This window comes from Salvelinus sp. IW2-2015, linkage group LG3 (assembly GCF_002910315.2).
Source record: "Salvelinus sp. IW2-2015 linkage group LG3, ASM291031v2, whole genome shotgun sequence".
Taxonomy (NCBI): Eukaryota; Metazoa; Chordata; class Actinopteri; order Salmoniformes; family Salmonidae; genus Salvelinus; species Salvelinus sp. IW2-2015.
In genome coordinates, this window is record NC_036840.1 from 646023 (window position 1) to 670330 (window position 24308).

Consider the following 24308-nt stretch of genomic DNA (forward strand, 5'->3'; position numbering starts at 1 on the left):
GGATGTGAAACAGGGATTGACACTAAGGGTTGCCCTATTGTCTGCGGGAAGTGTACTGAGCAGTCGTACTAGTTGAGCCTACTCTGAGGTTGCACCATTGGGCAGGCAATTTTTCTTTTTTTAAAACAACCAAACTGCAAATAATTCCAGTCTAAAACTGATCTTTCTCGTTCCACCCCATTTTTATTTTGTATTTTTTACTGACCACTAAAATACAAAGAATTCCACAACTGATCGTTCTGGTCACTCGGTCAAGTGATTATAATCTTTGGGCAACCAAAAAAGATTCCTGACTTGTCCTACGGGCAACTGCCTTTCAAACCTTCACATCAATCCCTGCAAACACCTTACGCATCACACCAATAGGGTTAACTCACATGGTGGGAATTGTAACGTGGCTCATATAGCGAGGATTGCTACAATATACACTGATTATAAAAACATTAGGAACACATGCTTTTTCCTTGACATAGACCAACCACGTGAATCCAGTTGAAAGCTATGATGCCTGATTGACGTCACCTACTAAATCAACTCCAATCAGTGTAGATGAAGGGGAGGAGACAGGTTAAATAATGATTTTTAAGCCTGGAGACATGGATTGTGTATGTGTGCCATTGAGGGTGAATGTCCAAGACAAAATATTTAAGGGCCTTTTGAACGTGGTATGGTAGTACGTGCGAGGCGCATCGGTTTCAGTGTGTCAGGATCTGCAATGCTGCTGTGTTTTTCACACTCAACAGTTTCCCGTGTGCATCAACAATGGTCCACCACCCAAAGGACATCCAGCCAACTTGACACAACTGTGGGAAGCATTGGAGTCAACATGGGCCAGAATCCCTGTGGAACGCTTCGACACTTTGTAGGGTCCATACCCTAACGAATGGAGGCATGTTCTGAGGGCAAAAGGGGGGTGCAACTCAATATTGCAACTCAATATTTCTCAATATTTTGTACACTCAGTATATATATGTTTTTTTCAATCACTTTGGCACATTTATGAAATGTAAGTGGTATATTTACAAAACTCGAATTTCACTTTTAATGTCCCGTGTTTTATGTTCAGAATCTTTGATGAGCACTATTTGGTGTTGAACACTTCCACCACAGAGTCATTAATGCAAAATCTTTTTTGTTTGTTTATGTGAAATACCAAAGTTTAGTCACAAGATGCAGAACTCCTTATTGTTCCTAGAATTTCTAAGCAAACAGCTGGAGTCAGGGCTTTCTCCTATAGAGCTCCTCCTTTATGGAATGGTCTGCCGATCTATGTGAGAGACGCAGACTCTGTCTCAACCTTTAAGGCTTTACTGAAGACTTACTGAATACTCATCTCTTTAGTAAGTCCTATTATTGAGCATAGTCTGGCCGAGAGGTGCAAAGGTGAACGGCAATAAGGCACTGGAGTGATGAACCACCCTTTCTGTCTCTGCCTGGCTGACTCTCCACTGGGATTCTCTGCCTCTGATCCTATTACGGGGGATAACTCACTGGCTCCTCTGCTCATACGGTGGGGGAGATATTTTGAGCTATACCTGACCATGTCTCAGGGTAGAAAGTTAGTGGTCTGTTGATATCCCTTGTGGGTCTGTGCTTTCGGTAAATAGGTGGGATTATATCCTGCCTGACTGGCCCTGTCCAGGGGTAACATTGGACGGGGCCACAACCCCCTCTGTCCCCCAACCCCCTCTGTCTCAGTCTCCAGTATCTATGCTACCCTATGTGGCGGTGGGCTCGGGTCAGTCTGTCCTATCTGCTGTACTGTGTGATCTTAGGCTGACTCCCTTTAAGTCTCCTCTCTCTCTTTATGTCCCCCCTCCCCCATCCTGGAGAACCTGAGCCCCAGGACTACCTGACCTGATGACTCCAGTCTGTCCCTGTCCCCAGTCCCCCTAGTAGTGCTGCCAATCTAGTTCTAGTGTTTCTACCTGCGGCTATGGAACCCTGACCTGTTTTACCAGAGGTGTTACCTTGTCCCGGACCTGCTGTTTCAACCCTGTCTCTCTCTCTCTTGGACCTGCTGTCTGGACCTCTGAATGCTTGTCTATGAAAAGCCAACTGACATTTACTCCTGCGGTGTTGAACTGTTGCACCGTCTAACCATTCCGCTTTGCGTCGTGCCTAAGAACAGCCCTTAGCTGTGGTATATTGACCATTATGAACTGGGTGGTTCAAGCCCTGAATTCTGATTGGCTGACAGCCGTGGTAAGTGTATGACAAGTGTATGACAAAACATTTATTTTTACTGCTATAATTATGTTGGTAGCCAGTTTTAAATAGCAATAAGGTACCTCGGGGGTTTGTGGTATATGACCAATATACCACAGCTAGGGGCTGTATCCAGGCACTCCGCCTTGCGTTGTGCTTAAGAACAGCCCTTAGCTGATACTGTCACGTTCCTGACCTGTTTTTCCTTTTTCTTGTATTTATTTAGTTGGTCAGGGCGTGAGTTGGGGTGGGCTGTCTATGTGTGATTTTCTATGTTGGGGTTTTGTGTTCGGCCTGGTATGATTCTCAATCAGAGGCAGCTGTCAATCGTTGTCCCTGATTGAGAATCATACTAAGGCAGCCGGGGTTTCACGTGTGTTTTGTGGGTGTTTGTATCTCGTGTCAGTGTTCGTGCCACACGGGACTGTTTTCGGTTTTGTCACGTTTGGTGTTTTGTATCGTATCGTATTGTTTTCATTAAATAATGACCACTTTCCACTCTGCGTCTTGGTCCGATCCATGCTCCTCCTCGTCTGAGGAGGAGAACGACTTCGACAACCGTTACAGATACTTAATTAGTGCATTAGACCGGGCCTTATTGCTTAATTTTACCAAACCGCCTCGGACTGTCACGTCTACTCCTGCTCCTGCCCTCCGGCGTGAAACATCGCCGGAATAATAACCACCGATCCTGGGAATCATCATTACGCGCACCTGGCACTCATTATGATTCACACCTGGACCTCATTATAGGTCCCTTTCCTTTGTTCATTCCTCAAGTTAGTGTTATTCCTGTTTTCATGCATCTCGCCACTGTTACGCTATCTTGTTTCATTTTTGTTGTTTATAGAATGTTTTACCTGCACCTCGACTCACTGCGTCATCATTACAGAATACCAACTCAAACCATGGAAGCAGCAGGAAATTTAAATCTCTCTCAGACGGTCAATGAACAGGTTTCTCTTTTACATCAACACCATGACTGGCTGGCATAACTGGGATTGGCTATGGAGGAGGTTCTTCAGTGTGCAACATCTCAAACACACCCGGGGGGCGTTGCCTTCATCCAGCGGAGGATACCAGTCGACCCAGTGAGCCAGTACATCAGCCCATTCATCAAACCGCTCAAGTCAGCGATACCTCCCGGATAAATATGATGGTACTGTCAGGTTTTGGCCAGGACTGTTCAGGTTTTGGTCACTAGATGTCCCCATTGCACCTTTTTTGTACCTTTTGTTTTTTCCTTGCTCTAATTATTGTTTGCACCTGTGTGTCGTTCCCTTGTTAGTATTTAAACCCTGTGTGTTCCTCAGTTCTTTGCTCAGTGTTTGTATGTTAGCACCCAGCCCCAGCCTTGTTGTGAACATATATTTCTCTTATTGGATTTTCCAGAGGTTCTCTGGTTTAGTGCTTGTGTATTTTTGAGTAGTCTTTTGAGGTTTGTTTTTCCCTGCTGTTTTTACCACTTTGTGGAGTTTCTTTGTATTTTGGAGGATATCCATTTTGTGCCTCTTGGCTTTATTTTTGGACGTGGTGGATTTATATTCTTTGCCTGAAGATCTTGTCCTTTTATTAAACCACCATCTCTAGTACTGCTGAGTCTGCCTCATCTTCTGGGTTCTGCCGACTATTAGTGACTGTTTCTCTCACCGGGTCCTGACAGGTACACCATCCAAATGCCGTGGCTTCCTACTTCAGTGCTCCCTCAACTTATCGCATCAGAGGGGAGCTCCCACCACAGAGAGGTCCACGGTAATTTCTCTGCTGACTGGGCGGGCGTTGGAATGGGTTACGGCTGTCTGGGAGAGAGGAGAGGAGGAGCTGGATTCATGAAGGGTTCAGGGCTCTGTTTTAAATGTATTTTTGATAATTCCCCGGAGGGCAGAGAGGGAAGTGAGCGGCTACTGCAATTACGGAAGGGGAATCAGACGGCTGCTGAGTACGCGTTCACCTTTCGGACTATAGCAGCATCCAGTAGGTGGAATGAGCCGGCACTTCGCACGCTATTTAGAAGAGGTTTGTGTGAAGAGGTCCAGACGGAACTGGCCTGTCAAGACGACAATCTCACCTTGGAGGCACTCATTGCAATGGCCATCCGTCTGGATAACCTACTTCTGAAGCGCCGGTCCTCTCATCATTTCTCTTCCTCCCTCAGTGAATACTCGGGATCAGAGCCAGAACCCGTGGAGGTAGGGTTCACTCGTCTCCCCGCTGCGGAGTGCACAGACGGATACAGCTGGGGTGCTGTCTGTACTGTGGACAAGGAGGGCATGAGGTCCAGAGGTGTCTGGCATGTCCACATTTGGGATCCACAAGAGCAGAGAGATGGTCATGTGAGGCTCCAGCACCTAGGGCAGGAGTGAGTATTCCATCTTCATCAGGCCCTTTTTGGTGTCATTACACTAGCTGACTGTCCCTCATGTACTGTCAACAGCGTTAGTGGATTCCGGTGCCGCTGGGAACTTTATTGACCAGACCCTTGCCTCCTCTCTTAACATCAACTCATATCCGCTCTCCTCTCCTTTCCCGATTTAAGACCTGGATAGTCGGCCTCTTGGGTCCAGAACCATCACCCACATCACTCAACCACTCACCCTCACCGTTTAGTCCGTGTAGTCCAATCATCAGGAAAACATCCCCTTCTTCATCACCAGTTCACAAGATAATTCTCGGTCTCCCTTGGCTTCAACGCCATAACCATATCATTTCATGGTAAAGGATGAGAATCACAGACTGGGCACTTTTCTTCACCAGGTTCGACTTCACGCTGACCTATCGTCCAGGTTCCAATAACATCAAGGCCGATGCCTTGTCCTGTATCTACGATTCGGGATAGGGTCCTGTCCAGAGTGCACCTATAATCCCATCCTCCCAAGTCGTAGGTCCAGTGGCCTGGGACACAGAGAGGGAGCCCACAGCCCTGAACTGTCCTCCTGAGCGCATCTACGTTCCCACAGGGACAAGGGATCGACTGCTGACCTAGGCACACACAGCTGTTGTTGCTGGACATCCAGGTATTTCTCGCACTATCCACTCCATCGCTGAGAAGTACTGGCGCAGGAAGTAACTCATTATGTCAACTCCTGTTCCATATGTGCCTTAACCAAGTCCCCCCGGAATGCACCAGCAGGGATGCTCCTGCCGCTTCCCATGCCTCAGCGACCCTAGTCTCATCTATCCATTGACTTTGTAACCGATCTCCTCTCTGACGGTTTCAGCACCATTCTGGTGGTAGTGGATAGATTTTCTAAATCATGTTGTTTAATCCCTCTTCCTGGTTTCCCCACTGCTCTCCAGGTCACTGAGGCACTCTTCCAGCAGGTCTTCCGGCATTATGGCCTTCCGGAGGACATCGTCTCTGACCGTGGCCCCCAATTCACATCACAAGTATGGAGGGCCTTCATGGAGAAGGTCACGGTCAGCCTCACTTCCCTGAGGAGTCACTGTCAGGACCGGCAGGGTGAGTGGGCACGATTTCTTCCATGGGCAGAGTTTGCCCAGAACTCGCTGCGTCACTCCTCCACTGGGTTGACCCCCCTTCCAGTGTGTTCTGGGTTTTCAGCCGGCCCTAGCCTCGTGGACTCCCCGCCAGACTTAAGCTCCTGCAGTTGATGAGTGGTTGTGGCGCGCAGAAGTGTGGAGAGACGCTCACGTGAGACTCCAGCGCGCCGTCCATCGTCAAAAAGAACAGGCAGACTGCCACCGCAATGAGACCCCTGTGTTCCACCCTGGGGATCGCATCTGGCTCTCTACCAGGAACCTCCCACTCCACTTGCCCTGCAAGAAACTGAGCCCGTTTTGTTGGGCCGTTCAAGGTTCTCCGGAGGGTCAACGAGGTGACATATAGGTTACAACTGCCCAGTCACTACCGTATCTCACCCTCGTTTCATGTCTCCCTTCTCAGGCCGGTGGTTCCTGGTCCCCTAGCTGATGCTGTCCTCCACGACAGCCCACCCCCACCCCCCGGACATCGAGGGCAGTCCGGCATATGCTGTCAGATCTCTGCTGGACTCCCTGCGCCGTGGGGGTCGGCTCCAGTATCTGGTGGACTGGGAGAGATGTGGACTGGGAGAGATATGGCCCCCAAGGAGCGGTATTGGGTTCCGGTGGAGGACATTCTGGATCCCAACATCATCTGTGATTTCCACCTTCGCTGTCTGGATTGACCCGCACCTCGTCCCCGGGGTCGTTCTCCTGGTCGGCATCGTCCTGCGGCATCGTCCTGCGTCGTCCTGCGTCTCTCCTTTCTGGGGAGGTTCCTATTGCTTGGAAGGCAGCCAATAGCTGATCCTAACTGTTATAGGCCTATTTCTATTTTGCCCTGTTAATCAAAGTGTTGGAAAAGTTGATTATTGACAAGTTGACTGGCTTTCTTGATGTCTATAGTATTCTCTTTGGTATGCAATCTGGTTTCCGCTCAGGTTATGTATGTGTCACTGCAACCTGGCTAAATTCCCAATCTGGCCCTCAAACCATCATGGTCACCTAATAATCCCCAGTTTATAATTGGCTCATTCATCCCCCTCCTCTCCCCTGTAACTATTCCCCAGGTCGTTGCTGCAAATGAGAACGTGTTCTCAGTCAACTTACCTGGTAAAATAACGGTAAAATAAAATAAAAATAAAAAACCTGAAAGGTCCTAAATGATGTCACCATATTTTTTTAAATGTAGCAACGTTTAACAAAGTTAAAGATCCTTAATCAATGAAAACTAGAAACCAGGCTTCTAGGGTAGGAGAACAACAAACCTATTTACTGTATGATGAGAAACCATGAATGATTTAATATGCAATAAGTACAACTTCTATTTCTCTATAAACACAGAGCTTTGAATGTGTGAATTCAAGCAAAATGATTGGTTTCTGAACATTATTGAATGTTTGTGCTAAACAAATGTTCAAAAATGTATTTTATTTAAAAATGCGTGCAATATCAACATTCTACAATATAAATAGTCAAACTATGTGATGAAACTTCAGAAGTTGGATGTAGAATTGTTGCAGTGTAACAAATAAAACTTTCACATGGTATTTTCTCTTCACTGAAAACATAACTCATGGTAGACTTTAGAGGGTAAAAAAATTGATATTTTCTATTTCTGTCACTTACATGTTGGCTCTGATTTATGCACCATGATATAATACAACAAAGCGAATGGGAAAAACAAATACAGTGTGTTGATTGCACAACAGACCCTAATAAACAGACCATTCAAGCGAAGCAATATGGCACAATATGCAGGCATCACTCCATGGAACACATAGCTGTGTGTGTTCCAGTTATTTCAATGGTTTCCTCTACACATGCCCACTAACGTGGCGCAGACCGGTGGTCATAAAGCAAAGGAGACAGGCCTAGGAAACCATTTCAGATGTATTGAGACATGGCCTCACACAGACTTAATCATCATGCGGCTCGCTCGGGCCGAGTATGGGGCAGGTCCTTTCCAGGTCTCCCAGTGGAGGCCGGAGGCCCAGCCGATGTGTTCGCCGGCGGGGTGCCAGTCTCCGTTTAGGCTGGCAGAGCCACAGCGACTGTACCACCACCCTCCTCCTCCCTCCGAGAAGCTGCACGTGTTCTCGGCGATGTCGCCAAAGATGCAGGGCGAGCAGCCATCATTGTCCTTGTCGTTTGTGCTGAAGCCAAAGCCATTTTGGTCAATGCCGGCGTATTTCCCACGGATGGCGTCACCTACGGAGAGACAGGGAGTGATGAAGAGAGAGTACATCAGTTCTACTTCACTCTTGATTGTATTGACTTCCAAAGCATACACCATTTATAAATATCAACCCAGCATACATACAATATCATATGACATATATGTGATGTGTAATGGTCCCATTGCTGCCACCAAATGTGAAATAACTATAACACTGAAGTAAATAATATGACCACTGTCACCTTGTGCTGTTGAAATCACAGTTACCTGCGTTGCCCCTGTAGGCTCCAACGTTCAGCTTATAGGCCTCCTTCTCCGTGCCCAGACGGAAGTCACTGTACTCAGCGAAGGCAGTGCTCCCTTCAAAGTCCCACAGGTCGACCCGCATGGTCGATCTTCGCCCTCTGCCCTTTGTTAGAGCAAACACCTTACTCAGACCCAGCCAGTGGTCCTCTAGGAAACAACAGGGAAGAGCACTGAATTGAGAAGAGAAAAACGGACAGTATAGGGAAACCTCTATAAGTTGCCTTAGAGGTAAACATTATTATAGACAAAAATTCATTTCAATTTGGCCAACATTGGCTCAGCAAAGTACACAGTACTTTACAGTATTAGTTGCTGGTGAAATGTGAGGTGCTCAGAGGGACCCTTCATTACTCCGTATATGCCCAAAGCCTTGTTTGTACACTGCCCACTTCCTGTTGAAAAGAACCTCTGCTCCGGTGCGCCTTTGAAAGACTGTCCAGCCTCCGTCCACCAGCATCTCACAATACACCTGTATACAACATCAATGTACTTTTGAATCAAGAAATAGTTTTTTTGTGAACAAAAACGGTCCAAGAATGGAACTCTGTAGAACTTCAGTAACTCTGGCAAGCCTGGCGACACCTTCAACATTCCATAGCTAAGCTTTACTGCCCCTGTGTGGCTGTGCAACCAAATGATATAGTACCTGGCCTAAATATTTAGATGTTTCCATACCTTAAAGGGGAATCTGACTCCTGCAGGTTGAATGACATACACTCCACTGGTGGCTCGAGGGGAGAGAGTTTTAATCTGTGTGCAATCTGTCCCTGAAACAAGCAAACACACATGCACATACAGCACATGAATTCTTGTCTTTCCAATATGTCAGTGATTTAAAAAAATAACTAACACTTACCTTGAACAACTAAAGGTGCTTTCTGGCCCTGTACAAAACCAGTAGATAAGTAATGATTACTCCCAGGTTTAAAGGAATAACATGTTTCTCTGTTTATCAGTGCTGACTGACTGTATATTTACCTGAGTCTGGTCAGTGAGGCAGATGAGACAGACAACCAGTCCACAAAAAAATATCCTATTCCACATTTTGTCAAATTTTCTGAGAGAGAGGGAGAAAGAGAGGGGGAAGAGTGATGAGAGAGGGGGGGGGGGTGATGAGAGCGAGAGGGACAGTGAGACAGAGAGAGGGAGCGATGAGAATGTCATTTTAGTTACTTTTTCTTCTGCTGTTTCCTTATTATCCCTGTTGTGACCCAACGTTGTAAAAATGCAATGTTTCCTAAATTGCATCCTTTACAGGTCTTAAACAGAAAAGTCATGTCAAACATAGATCTTTGTCTAAGGATATTATCTATCTCTTAGTAGTATTCGGTGTGTGTTAGTATGATTATTGTGGCATCAGTAACCTGTCCACATCTGAACCCACACTGGTCCCCTACACAAGCAAGCATTTGTTGTAGGCCATTCATGCAAGTAAATTACTTTTTCTGTCTCCTCTAACATGTAGTGATTATGTAGAAAACCAAAAATTGAGAAACAGACATTCTGAGCCAGAGCTACTGTACTTTTGTGTTAGAAAACTCAAACATTTGGAGAGAACTTGAAACATCACCATATCCACTCCATTAACAGAACAGTAAACACCATACATGTTCCCAAATAAGGGAAAAGGAAAAATTATAGATGTTTTTTTGTTATGCTGACATCATTAGACATTTCACACAGGATAAATATTATGCAAGTTATTATAATCGCAAATTTGAAATTGTCATCAGGTGATTCACATATGTAGAGAGAACCTACCTCTGCCCGTGTATTCCTTTATGGTGTATTGTCTACGACCAGTCAGTTTAGAGAGGATTTCTTGTAAGCCTATTTATTTATTGACTCAAGCACCGCCTACTGTACACACTCTGACTCCACGTTTCCAGTTTAGCGTTGTCAGATGCCTCTAAGTATCACAGACAGGGCTCACAGACAGGGAGATTTCACTTAAGAACCAATGGAAGGTTCTAAAATGTGCAAACTCCTCCCAACCGGGGCACAGGGCCATGCAAAATGAACTTGCCCATAGTGTTGTTGCGGAAAAACACTCCCCCACACCGTGCTTGTGCTAATGTTATTGTGGGCGATCCCTGTTACTCAGAGCCACAGCTCCAAAGCAAACACTCTTGACATTCCAATACTGGACTTTACAGGAAATTATGAACAGCCAGGAATACACACAGCACAGTCCAATGAACAAGAAATCAAATAAAAGTACGGACACTTGTTACCAAATCCATGTGTGTTTATCTCTTAAATGTCTTTAGATATATCCTATTCAAAAGGAATTGTTTTCTAACTACTAGCGCCACCCTCTGGTCCAGGTAAGAACAACCCTTGAATTGGAGAACTACAGGATTAAAATGAATAAAACCAGGACACACCTGTAGTACTGTACCTGATTTATGTAACAAGACTATGGCCATAGCTCTAGGTTCACTCTACCACAGTACATGTGTTAGACTGTATCTTGTGGGTTGGTTGTAGCAATCAGGACAGTCAAATCAAGCCCTCTTATGATAACACTCCAAGTGAGGATAAAAAATGTGGCACATTGGCTGCGTACTGAGTACTGTTCTGTATGTACTATCAATATGAAACAAACGTACAACACCATCTACATTCTGAAAAGACATGTGAAAAAGTCCATCGCAATCAAATCCAGAAGAATTTAAAGATACAGCTGAGTATAAAGTAGTGATAGGTTTATTAAAATGTTTGCTGTTTTGACAGAGTAACTTGGTACAGCAAGTTATCAATAAGCAATTCCAAACCTGCTGTACATAAAAATTTGCATACATATTTTTTAAATACACATCGAAGTTCAGAACAAACTCATTTTAAAGCCTTTTTTCTCACTTTCAACACATCACATAATATACATGAACATAACATTGTGGGAAACCTTGCCTCTTGTATTAAGATGTATTATTAAGATATACATTATTTTATTCATGGATTCAAGAGATTGTGTCTAGATACAGTTTTTAACCACTGTTCTAAGATGAAGACCATTTGCGGGTGTTAGTAAGATGATCAATGATTATGTTTCTGAATGTATGAGTTTATTTGATTATATCTCTTTAATCATGCATACACTACATGGTGTGTGTGAAATAATCTAAATACATGCAAAATTCAAGTGTGTGTGTGTGCATAGACACACAGTCAGGGTGCTCCTGGTCTCTCCAACACAGACAGGTCACTGACTGATTACCTGAGTCTTCATTCACCATCAGTTTATTCTACTGATTGACATCCAGGAGCACTCTGAAGTATACACTCTGAACTACCCCCCTTGACATTAACCCAACTGACTCAGAACAATGAGCAGGGTTCCATCATTGAAAAGCAGAATGGACCTAGAACACCATCTACATCTTTCTCCACTGTCAGTTGAGTTTTGGGGTCAGGGAGGCACTATGACGATCAGGTGACACAGATCTCTCGTGCCCACACAGGAGGCTTGCTGTCATATGGGACACAATTTTGGTTTCCATCTGTCCTCCCCTCGTCCTTCCTTCCCTCTTTGTCTTTCTCCATCCCTTTCTGGTACCTCTCTCCAAATGTTTTAGGCCCACCAGGTAGTTCTGACTCAGGATGGGCAGAGTAGGGGTTCTCTAGAACTTTTAGAACTCTGCGGACCTGAGAGATTGAACAAGAGTTGATTTAACATAATGAGCAATGATATACAGGGTTGGGTACTAACGGATTACATGTAACAGGGATGACGTAATTAGACTACAAAAATTAAGTAACTAATCAACCCAGATTACAATTTTTTTAAATAATAATCGGATTACAGTTAGTTTTAAACAGCTGATTACATTTTGGATTACTTCATCTAATATCAAGATGTGAGCTGCATGTGTTTGACTCAAGCACACTGAAGTAGCAGGTTTTTACATTTTAAGCAGAAGCTCTTATCCAGAGTGATTTACAGGAGCATAATAGGGTCAAGTGCCTTGCTCAAGGGCACATCAGATTTTTCACCCAGTTGGCTCGTGGATTATAACCAGCGACCTTTCGATTACTAGCACAACATTCTTAACTGCTAGGCTACCTGCCGTTAGACAACCCGGAAGTCACCTTTCAGAGGGAATGGAAGCTTTTCCCAGCCGTTCTAATCTATTTTAAATCTCACACGGCCAAGTTCTCTCCTTTAAAAAAAAACTAAAATCATCAGACCCCCCCACTTACTGAAAACTGAATCATCCAAAATTTCATCAGGATCTTTGGGTCAAAAGGATTTTTTTGGTTAGTCAACATTGCTCCATTCTGTTTATTTCCCAAGTACTGGAATGACACATGACAAATCAGCTGCTTACTCAGCTAAACTTCCAGTTTCAGTAGAAATGAGTACACTAAAATCTACCCGTCTGCTTTTCAGATAGATCTACGTGTTTTGCAAACTTAGAATAGTCCACATTCAAAGTATTTGCACAATTGATCATCAAACTCATGAAATAATCTGATTACTCCTGGATCTGTTACATCTGTCTATTGACATATTTATCATAGTAGACTGTTATGGGTCAGACATTTATGTGTGGGACAGACATTCATAGCTGGGTCAAACATTCAAATTAACATTGCACAACCAAAGAATGAGTGTTGGGAATGCTTTCCTTGGAACTTGACAGTGCAGCTGACCTTTTAGCAGTGATGCCATTTCATCAAGAAGATGCATAAGGCAGCTGAGCCAGCACTTGCCTAAAGATATCTGCAGCATAAACTGAAGAGGCAGATGCTGGCTAACCAAAGAAGTAATCCAAAAGTAATCAGATTATTTTCATCCATATTGGGTGACCGTTTAGAAATTACAGCACTTTTTGTACATAGTCCATTTTTGGGGGCCAAAAGTATTGGAACAAATTCACTTAAATGTGTAGTATGAGTTTAGTATTTGTTCCCATATTCCTAGCATGGAATATTCCTAGCAATGTGTCACTGTCCCAATAGTTTGAGCTCACTGTATACTGTAATATAACAACAAACAGAAAGTGCAACAACAAAAATATTCACCATGTGTTGATAGCTACAGTGTATTAAGTAGATACAACATGTCAATTCTATACCTCTGAGAAGTCTCCATTTTCAGCAGCCTGTATTGCATTCTGGGCAATGTAGTTGCGGAGCACCACGCGTGGGTTGGTGTTGTCCATCACACGGATCCTCTCTTCCTCTATGGTACACACCTCCCTCGCTCCATCACACTCCTTCACCAACCGCTTCCTGGGTCATCATACACACACGGGGGGTGATGTAAACCATGATTACAGCGTGAAACAGAGGAGGCTGGTGAGGGGAGGACAGCTCATAATAATTAATAGAATGGAGCGAATGGAATAAAACACATAGAAACCAGGTGTTTGATGTGTTTGAGACCATTCCATCTATGCTGTTCCAGCCATTACTATGAGCCCATCCTCCCAATTTAAAGTGCCACCAGCCACCACTGGTGTGAAACAATACCAAGAAAGTATGGATCAATTCATATGCTTTGGTATGCAGGAAGCATGCTATTTCTTTCATCAATAACCAAGTGGTTTTGATTGAGTAGGATCCTCGATCCGGCATCTCCTAACTAACCAACCTGTACTGACTGATCCAGCATAGCCAATCCTCTCTCTGCTTTGCCCTCAGCTCGTCCTGATTGGTGCTCAGCAGCTCCTTCAGCCTGCCTATCTTCTCCAGCTGATGGGCCACCTCAGGTCGGTCTGCCGCCAGGCCAAACATGGCTGGGTTGGTCTGGGCCATAGAGAGGACCATAGCCAGCTCACTGTGTGCATAGAGGGAGTCAAGAGAGAGGTAAAAACTGAGACTAAGGGGCTAGATTGAAAACAGTAGCTAGGAGAATGGGCAATATATATATATATATATAGTTAGCTAATTACTTGGTGATAACTATATGAATACATACACTGAGGTGCTATATCTGACACTTACATTAGCATGTGTAGCTAATATTGCTAGCTACCTACTTAACCACAGATAATACAAATGTATAGCAACCTTAAACAAGTCATTCTGCACTAAAACAGCTTTAACTTACAGATTATCCTTGTATGATTTTTCTCCAAATCGCTGAATGCACATCAAGGGAACACAACGAAAGATGATATTAGGAACCACAACATCTTGCAAACATGTGATTAGGAACATTTCTGAGAACATTTGTTAGGTTAACCTACTGTATAGCCCAGTCATTTGTGGTTTGTGTGTGAATGAAAATGAGGGGATCACAGTGGATTGGTTGGTGGCAGAATTGTTGAAGTCAATTCCCTCCAAGTTAACCTCAATGCATGTTGTAGAGCATTACATGTATACATCTTGCATTTCCAATCCTGTGAACTGTGAATTAAAACAGAGTTTCTGATCACTAAAGATCATATTTAGGTTTCATGTGATGGAGGTCTAGCCTCCAGGTGGGCCACACCACTGTACCCCCCCTCACCGGGGCTACATGGTGGGCTTGTTGGCCACCTTAAGCTCCTCCAGGGAGACGCACTGCTCCAGGATGAGGTCCACCACCGGGCCGCCCGTGGCCCCCTTCCCCTCCCCCGCCACAGGGCAGGACACGCCACTCAGCAAGCGGAAGGTGTTGGTGAAGTCTGCTCCTGTGAGAGAGAGAGAGAGGGGGGACTTTAAATGTTTGGTTGCTGGTTCAAATAACGTGTTGTGCAGAGTTAGTCCCCTCTGTTCATACAGGTACATTATGCCTGTTTTCTGCACAGTTTGTTCCATCCCTCTCGCCATACCTGTGTTGTGCATGAGCTGCAGCAGCTCAGAGACAAGCTCCTGGTCCTCTGGTTCCTTCCGCCTCAGTAGGCCCAGCTTCTTCCTCATGTTGGCCAGGTAAAGGGTCTCATAGAGGGGCATGAACTCATCAAGGATGGTCCCTGCTGCCTGGGATGCATGGAGCTCAGAGCCCAGGGCCTCAGCCAGACGAGCCAGGTTCCAACGGCACACGGACGGCTGGGCTTGGTATGAGTAGCGCCCCCTCCGGTCCGACGCGTTGCACACAAACTCTGGGTCGAATCTGGAAGATGGGAAGAGATATGGAGTGTTTACCAATAAGCCCTTATGATTAATCGATTATGTACCGTATATAACTGCACAAATTGCATTTTGTTAGCAAAAATGTATAATAACAAATTTTAACTCAGTGTTCTTTCTACCTCATAATACTGTATATTCAGCTTGCCTATAAGTTATTTTGTGAGTTATGCACAGCACGCGTGATACAAGTATCCATTTCCTGAATTAATATGTTTTGATGTCAATAGGATCTTGAAGTTCCTGTTGAAAGGGGAAGTGAGGCAGATGTACCTGTCTATGAAGCCAAAGGGGCCGTAATCCACAGTAAGTCCCAATATGCTCATGTTGTCTGTGTTGAGGACACCATGACAGAAGCCAACACATTGCCACTGGGCCACCAGACGAGCCGTCCGCACTGTCACCTGGGAACACAAGGGGGAGCCACAGAGCAGGTCTACAACTGAATGTAATTTTGTCACAGTGTGTACTTAAGGTGAAATGTATTCACCCTGTATAGTTAATGTACAGTGCTAGAGAATCATTTTAGAATATTAGCAATGTCCATCTGGTACCGTTGTTCATATTGATAATAAGTAACAATCTCATATTTATCATAAGAGTACAAATACAAAAGGGTAGTACAGTTGTCGTATAGTGCTACAGGCACCTCACGTTGAAACTGAAGTTTCAGTGTAGGCCATACCTCTTTGAAAAATGCTGTGTTCCTCTCTTTGCGGTTGCCGTGGCTTCGTTGGATGTCAGGGTAAAAGGTGTCGATGACGTAGTCCACTAGCTGAGCCCGAATGTCGTGGCGCCCTGGACTGGGACCCTGTCGGCCTGAAAACTCATCCCGAGACTGAAAGATCTCAAAGGACCCGAACCTGCACAAGCAAGTCAGCATTCAGTACCAAAAGCAGAGTTCATGGCTAGTCAGCTAGTCAGCCAGCCAGTCAGTCAGCTAGTCATTCAGTAAGCCAGTCATCCAGTCAGCCAGCCAGTCAATCAGCCGGTCAGCTACATCCCGATGCTGTTAAATTAATAATTTTCCTTGTTTTCTTTCACCTATGACCCTGGTACCCCACATACAGTAAGAAAGATATCACAGTAATATAATATGGCCAAATCATCATATTCAATGACTTCCTCTCTCTACCACTGAGAACTTGACAAGGGAGAGAAATATTGTATAAATCCATCCATTCACCTTCCTACTGTGGTCATCATGAAGGAAAGGAGACAAGGAAAGGAGGCCATTGATACATATTGTAATTGAGAGGAAGAGGGGAACCACCAATAACCGTTCACCTGATGAAGGAGGGGGCGATGCGCAGGACCACTGAACACCTCTCCGGACGGCGCCGGCCATTGTTGAGGGGGTCTCTGTTGACATAGAGGTCTGATGTCACCAGAGAGGCGGCACGCGTGGTGGGGATGCCCAGAGCGGCCATGGCCTCGCTGCACAGGAACTCCCGGATGCTGGAACGAAGGACCTTCCGTCCGTCAGACTCTCTGGTGGGACGAGAGAGGAGGAGAACAACCATTATATGGATTAGGAATAATAATAAGGATAAGATTATAAATGGTCCTCTTGCCAGGTACAGTACTGCCCAACTTCTGTTTGAAATTAGTTATTTTTACACTGTAGTTAGGCCTATTTTTACAGAGTAGTTAGGCCTACATGTAACGATGTAAAGAAATTGTGATTCTACGTGGCTACATGCACATGATAGCTGTGAAACGAAGGTAAAGTGTGACCAAAAGGTGTGTTGGTCCCAGAATCAATTATGAGTGATAGCTATCTGAAATTCATAAGAGTTTTATTCTTTGAGCACAAGTCTTGTGTGCATTCAAATTGGTACAAATCAAATAGAAGTAGACCTACTCAAGCAGTAGTACCAATCACTAGGTGGGCCTGACACAATTCAGATGCCTGTGCATTGTTTAGCAATGCAGAAGGTGTTGAAGTGTGCCAAGAAGTTGATCTCTTAAGCAGCTCTGTAGCTGTTGTGCAATTGTATCACATGGCTCTAATCTAGACATGGGAGACTTGGCTGGGATGCCAGATCCATTGAGTCAGCAAATGCCTATTGTGTGCCTTTGCACGGACGAACATTCTGGAACATACCCCTACATTCCAAAGGGCATGTTTACAGACAAATTATGTCCTAGTTAGCCTACTCCTAAATAATAATAAGAGCATATATATATATATATATATATATATATATATATATATATATATATATATATATATATATATATATATATATATATATAGGTCTAGTGAATTACTAACAAAGAGTGCAAAGGGAAGAGTGCATACAACGAACATTAACCTCCTAAAATTAAGCATAGAGCCTAGGCTGTAAATCATAATACTGTTAAAGTTTGTGAAGTTGCCATTTTAGGCCTATCGTAGGCTAATTGTCGGTTGTGATAGGTTTATACAAAAACGCGAGCCTTCCTTTAAAACCTATTAGGCCTAGGCAGCTAGACTATTCAAAACGCAGGGCAAAAATAAAAGCTGTTACCTGGAGTAAGGTGTGACACCTGCACCCTTCACCTGTATTTCCCATCGCCCACATGGGTTGTCACGCTGCATGGAACCGATTTGGCCCGCAGGTGCTTCCACTTCGCCAAGGTAACACACCGCCCCATCACCCAGCTGTCCAGCAAATAGTCCAAACTGATGACCGCAGTAACAATGCGCAGCCGGCTCCGAGCCCGGTAAAACTTTAGAACCGCTCAAATATTCTGGACCAAGCAAGTCGTGAAATATTTCCTCCTCATCTAGCCCAAGCAGAGCGAGTGCTGGTCCGGATACTGCCACGAAAGTGGGGTTGACAAGAGGTTGTGGCTGGACGCGGGAGAAGCATGCTCCGCTCACCGTTCGAGACCCTGGTTCTTCGGAGGAGTCAAGTGGAAGTTTTTTCAGCGCGACATTGTTGAAAGGCAGGCGCTCGAGAGATGAGGATGCACAGCCCTCCGAGTCCATGCCGACAGTGACCACTATAGTGGTCAACAGAGGTCGGGTCGGCCAGTTAGTCGTGCCCGGCACAAAACAAGTGCTCTATAATCCACTCATAGATTTAGCCTATGGCAACTCTCACACTGACTGGATCATGGTGCAAAACAGTGAGTGGAGTTTATTAGTGCACTATTCAAAACCAGCCTACATAGAAAGTCTTTAAAGTCTCAATTTGACACACTTGAATGTTGTCATTATGGTCATGTGACATCCCTCTAGTCTATTTTGCCTTGGTTGAACCAAATCGGGAATGTTAATTGCCCGATGGAGTGGGCTACAATACTCAAAGAAAGTATTATTGTACAGTGAGCTTTCAAAGTGTGTGTGTGTAAGTAAGGTATGCCTGGCTATGTGTGTGTGTGTGTGTCACGTTGTGTGTGTGGTTAATTGCCAATAATATAGACCAGGGCACATTATTGCTTCCTTGTGCAGGAGATCTTATCACCCCTGTCTTGGGTTGAAATGAGATGTCATACAGGTACCCATAATTCAACACTGTGACTGTGTCTGGCCAGAGAGGCCCAGGCAGAATCGACCATAACCGATGCAGAAGATTTAATACTTGGGTTCAGTTCCAGCACTGGTCCTGGTCATAAAATAAACCCAGCTAGCATCCAAGGCTTTTAAAATGCAGATGGAAGTGCTGTGCCTGCCAATCTGTGAAGCTGGAGATAAAATTGGCAGTTTATATCTTTAAAGAGGATGCACTGGGGAAGGACTCCCTGGATTAGTTTTTGGGCAAAATGGTGGGATATGACTATGGAATTTTAATCATAAAGGCTTAGTTGGATTTTTTTTTTTTACAGTATAGGCATTTGAGACAATTGGCCACTTTCATGCATATTCCCATAGTTTAAATGTATACAACAGCAAGTCATATACTGTATACCGTCACAAAATACATAAAGGATATACACGACAGATGGTTTATAAAGAGTTGCAGAAACATCAACACACACTATTGTTTTCAAAGATTCACTCAGAAGATCGTTTTGTCTTTGGAGTGTAGTTCATTACGGTAAGGAACTCACCCTCGTCCTTTCCTTTGAGTATTTTTGTGAAATGTGCTTTCCAGTGAATATATTTTTATATACACAAGTTGTGTGTATCAGATTATGGCCACGTCAACATGAGTAGTACAGGGGTGTCATGTGTTTGTGCCTCGCATGTCAAGGACAACCAACAGACTGAAGTACACCCATTCTCTGTCACGAGGTATGACACAAGTCTTTTGTTCATCAGTCATGAGGTAATGTCTGTGTGTCAGGTTCACCGTCCCTGATAAGCATTAGAATAGATGTTACACATTATAAACTGGGTGGTTTGAGCCTTGAATGCTGATTGGCTGACACGGGTGTCATAAAACATGTATTTTTACTGCTCTAATTACATTGGTAACCAGTTTGTAATAGCAATAAGGCACCTCGGGGGGTTGTGGTATATGGCCAATATAACACGGCTAAGGTCTGTGTCCAGGCACTCCGCGTAGCGTCATGCATAAGAACAGCCCTTAGCCGTGATATATTGTCCATATACCACAACCCCCCTCGGCCTTACTGCTTTGTTATAATACGTGGAACACAACACACACACAACACAATTACAAGAGAAGGAGAACCAAATGCACAGTGAGTATTGGAGGGTAGAGGATAAATGGTGATTGTGAGATCACATTAGGGAATGTATTGATCCATTGGGCTGTACACTAGACATAAATTAGGAGGCGGGTGTTGAAACAACCTATAATGGGAATAGATGTCTATTAAAAATGATTAGGGGAACAAGACATTTTGAAAACAGTTCCCCCGCCTACAAAATCCCTATTTAATTCCTGTCTATATAGATGGTAACTTTTTGTATGATAGACTTCCATAGGTCTGAGTTACTTGACCATGAAATTATCCTCACGTTGATTTATTTCAATGCCATTGATTATAATTATCAATCATATTCAACATAAAATCAATGTCAATTGCCATTCTTATTGCAGTTTGATGAACAACAATGCACCTTGTGAGGAATTGCGATAGTTGTACAAAAGGAATCACTGAGGTAATGATGATTTTTCAGGCTGTCCAGTACTGCTTCATGCTTATGTGACAGCCCAACCAATGCACTATATCCGTGTCATGCCAATGCTTTGGGACCATTACAGAATTGGTGTGTAGTTGAATTGGTGTATGCGCTAAATATAACAAAGTATTATTGTCACAGGAACTTGCAAACCGAGACCAGAAAAGGATGATACATTCCCATCGTAATACTCCACACAGAGGTACAGACATGTGTCTGGTCTTTTCAAAAGCTTAACCTGACTATTTATCACAGAATGTTGGGATTGTATCATCATAAGATGAGTATGTATCACAAAATATAACTGCACAAACACTTTAAGTAATACAAATGTATACAAGGAACTAGACCTAGGGTGTGTCTGCTGTAGCAATTTGGACATTAGACATATTCCATAATGGTCAACCGACTGTCAAATATTGATATACAAGACAAATATCACAAAACGGAAAATGGTATAGTCAATACACTCTTAGAAAAAAAAGGTGCTACCTAGAACCTAAAAGGTTTCTTCGGCTGTCCCCATAGGAGAACACTTAGAAGAACCCGTTCTGGTTCCATGTAGAACCCTGTTCCACAGAGGGTTCTACATTGAACCCAGAAGGGTTCTACCCGGAACCAAAAAGGATTTTCCTATGGGGACAGCCGAAGAACCCTTTTGGAACCTTTTTTTCTAAGAGTGTATGGTCTGATCATAACAATCATACTGTTCAAGTATAACAGTAAATATTACATTTCTCTGTGCCGGATTATTTACAAGAAAAAACCAAATGAGTTATTATGACTGCCAAAATAGCACATAATAAAATAACACTTTGTTTAACTGCAAATCTTGTTAAACAGTCATTTCACACATGTATATTACAGTATATGTACAGTGTTCACATTTGTTAAAGGGGCATGTTCATGAACAGCAGGCAGAATATTTACAGTCAGTCAATGGTCGGTCTTATACAGTAAATACCTCAGGATTGTTGGTCGGAGAAAGAGATGTTGAGTGGATATGAAAAGGAGCAGGTATGTCACAGCTAACCTCGTTCTTGGATTAAAGTAGTGACAGAGTAAAAATATATGTCCTCCATTTTCCTCTTCTACACAAAATCCCAAATGTGAAGTTAGAGGCCTTGTACAGGTCAAATGGTATAACTCTGCAATTGGTTGATCCCTAGTCAAGGTCCAGTATTGCCCACTCTCTTTATTAGTGTGCGACTGGTCGGTGTAGTCTTGGTTGCAGGCGGTTAGCTAGTAGACAGGCCAGGGCGATGCCACCTATCTGGGTGAAGGCTAGCCCCAGCACGGTGGCAGCAATGTGGAAGACGTTATCATTGACGAAACTGAACACCTTTCGGAAACATCCGTGGGGATGGATCCCAGCAACCGCCACCCCTTCACTGCCCACTGCTGGCAAGGGTCGGTTTCTGCAGCCCTTGCGTTGCATGCAGCAGCTGTCGGGTAGCGACACAGAGGAGCCGTTGCCCATGGGCGAGAAGGCTGCGTCCTGATTGGCCCAGTCGGAGGTCAGCCAATCACGCCAGCCCTCGGCCCCACAGCACTCTAGTGCCCTCTGCAGGCTATCCAGAGCGTTGGAGCGGCCCTCATCTTCGCCATAGCCCGCCACTGCCTGCTGCAGTCCGCTACGGAACCCTCCGGCAATGTCCTCGCGGTAAAACAGGCCCGAGAGGCCGGCGGCTAGCCCTGCCATCAGTGCCGCCAACTGGATGAAGCCGTATGCCCGCAGAACAAAGGGTAGGTTGGCGGCCACTCCCAGACAGCCCAGGAAGCCCCAGGCTGTGACGATGGCCCCCGTGGCCAGAAGGATGAGCGGGGCATTGGGGTAGCGGTTGGCTGACAGCAGCATGTAGTCGGCCAGCGAAACCTGGGCCCACACGCCCAAGGTGAAGATGGCCAGACCGGCTGCCCAAAAGAGGCAGCTGAAGGCCAGCAGGGCCAAGCGCAGCAGGGGCATGACGCCCACTGGCCGGCAGCAGGGCAGGGGTCCACCCACGCGGGGAGCAGGGGGTGCCATGGAGGCCTCGGAGCACAGGGACAATGAGAGGCGCTGTTGCTGCAGCTGTTCCTGGTGCTCCTGGTGTTGCTGCTCCTGGAAGGACGAGAGCATGTACCCGGGGAGTGCCGAGTGCCGCCGAAGCCCAGTAGAAGGGTTGAGGAGGCTCAGCCCTCTGGGAGAGGAGAGCCTCCGCGCCGCTAGCTGCTCACGTTCCCAGTTCACCGCTCGCCTGGGGCTCAGCCGAGCGGGCAAGGAGTCGTAGGGCAGTGCACAGCTCATGATGCCGGTTCAGGCTTTATCTACGTCCCTTTCTTGCTCACTCTCTCTTTCTCTCTCTTTTTCTTTCTCTCCTCCCGTTCTCCCTTGTTTCTCCCTATGAGGCAACCCCTCCCCCGTTTTTTTACGACTGGCTGTTAACCCACCTTCCCCACACACCCTCCTCCGTAGCCACACTTCACAGTAAATCTTGTTGACGGAGGCGTCGTGTCGTGGTGTTATCTGCATCCGCAGCCTGGCTCTTTCTGTCTCATTTATCTGTTTATTCCGGGCATTGCTTCCACCTGCGTGGTCACCAGAGTTCCATGTCACTATGGTGAGTGCCGCATCCTCTCGCTCGATGGTCAGGGGCAGAGGTGTTTATGATGGCTTGGACTCAGAAACCACCCAGGCACCCCCTCTCTCGGTGCGGAGGAGTCACTTGTCAGGATTTTAGTACCCACTCTGGTCGATTTGTAGCATCAACAAGCCGGCAAGAAAGTCCCCTATTCTGGTATGTCCTGTATTTTGTGAATATCATCCCAACAAGGACACATGCACTCACCATGTATTATATTCTGCTGAGATAAGGCAAGTGGTCGACAAGCATTTTATGAACCGATATCAGTCGAGGACCTGTATGGACTACTGTACTTTATGGCACTTGGAATGGGATTGGATGGCAATAGAAACTAACGCTACTGTAAATGTACTAGATGAGTGCTCTGAATCTGATAAACTGTACTAGATAACGAAACACAACTGTAAATGTACTAGATGATTGCTCTGAATCTGATAAACTGTACTAGATAACGAAATACAACTGGTTACACGTCCTTACATAGGCTATATAATTGTTTTGTTGACTATCAATCCCATAATATCCTGCAAAATCCATGCAAATTAGAGGTCCCGTGTGGCTCAGTTGGTAGAGAATGATATGGCGTCGAAGGAGAGGCATGTCCCCTAGCTTTCCCATAGACATTAGTGATCATAACCAAAGTTAGCTTTTGAATGTAAATTGAGCCGATTGCTGTAATTCTTCCAAACAAACGTACAAAGGGAGAAACTGTCGTCCATGAAGTGGAGGCTGCTTAAGGGATTAAGGGAGGACGTCTCATAATAATGGCTGGAATGGTATCATGTTTTTGATACCATTCCATTAACTCTATTTCACCCATCATTATGAGCCGTTCTCCCCTCAGCAGCCTCCACTGTCATCATGAGACCAAAATAAACTTGACAACGTATTTGGTTAGCTAGCATGCTATAGCTTCAGTTAGTTTGTCATGCTAGCTTCTATTTTTGGTAATATCTGAGTAATTTACAAAGAGATTACAAGAACAGTCCCTTTTGGATCCCCTCTACCCTTGCGATACTCGTCAGCCATTTTGTGAACAATGTTTTAATTGGAATTAGACCGGAGTTGATTTTGATACTCAATGGGAAACCAAATACAGCTAAAGAGTTTGTTGGGGGTAATGGGCTTAATGGCCTGACCGCCATTAACAACATGGAACCATTAAACAAGGTGAAGGTCTCAGTTTGATGTCATAGCCCCACAACTATATCATGGTATATCCTCCATCTTGAGCTTCCTGGACACATTCATATATTTCCCCCTCTGATAGTTTGCTGCAAATGGCACTGACACCAAAGTTTTATACATATTTTCCAGAAATAGCATTGGTTTATTGTGTTTAGTCGTGGAAGAGGTGAAACAGGCT

General features: G+C 44.8%; 2 protein-coding genes and 1 pseudogene across 2 annotated transcripts; all 3 read right to left on the reverse strand.

Annotated features, from left to right (window-relative positions):
* Nucleotides 1–7100: 7100 nt before the first annotated feature.
* Nucleotides 7101–10096, reverse strand: LOC112081355 (angiopoietin-related protein 5). The gene is made up of 7 exons (XM_024147789.2): nucleotides 9935–10096; nucleotides 9152–9230; nucleotides 9030–9057; nucleotides 8849–8940; nucleotides 8525–8642; nucleotides 8135–8320; nucleotides 7101–7899 (listed from the first exon to the last, which is right to left on the reverse strand). The coding sequence occupies exons 2-7, from the start codon at nucleotides 9215–9217 to the stop codon at nucleotides 7598–7600; spliced, it is 792 nt and encodes a 263-aa protein (XP_024003557.1). The 5' UTR covers nucleotides 9218–9230; nucleotides 9935–10096; the 3' UTR covers nucleotides 7101–7597.
* Nucleotides 10097–10864: 768 nt separating this feature from the next.
* On the reverse strand, nucleotides 10865–18298 carry LOC111981693 (protein adenylyltransferase SelO-1, mitochondrial-like; annotated as a pseudogene).
* A 2535-nt stretch (nucleotides 18299–20833) lies between these two features.
* Nucleotides 20834–23211, reverse strand: LOC139029546 (tetraspanin-7-like). The gene has a single exon (XM_070449759.1). It carries the CDS (start codon nucleotides 22603–22605, stop codon nucleotides 21517–21519), a length of 1089 nt encoding a protein of 362 aa, XP_070305860.1. The 5' UTR covers nucleotides 22606–23211; the 3' UTR covers nucleotides 20834–21516.
* Between the last annotated feature and the right edge of the window lie 1097 nt (nucleotides 23212–24308).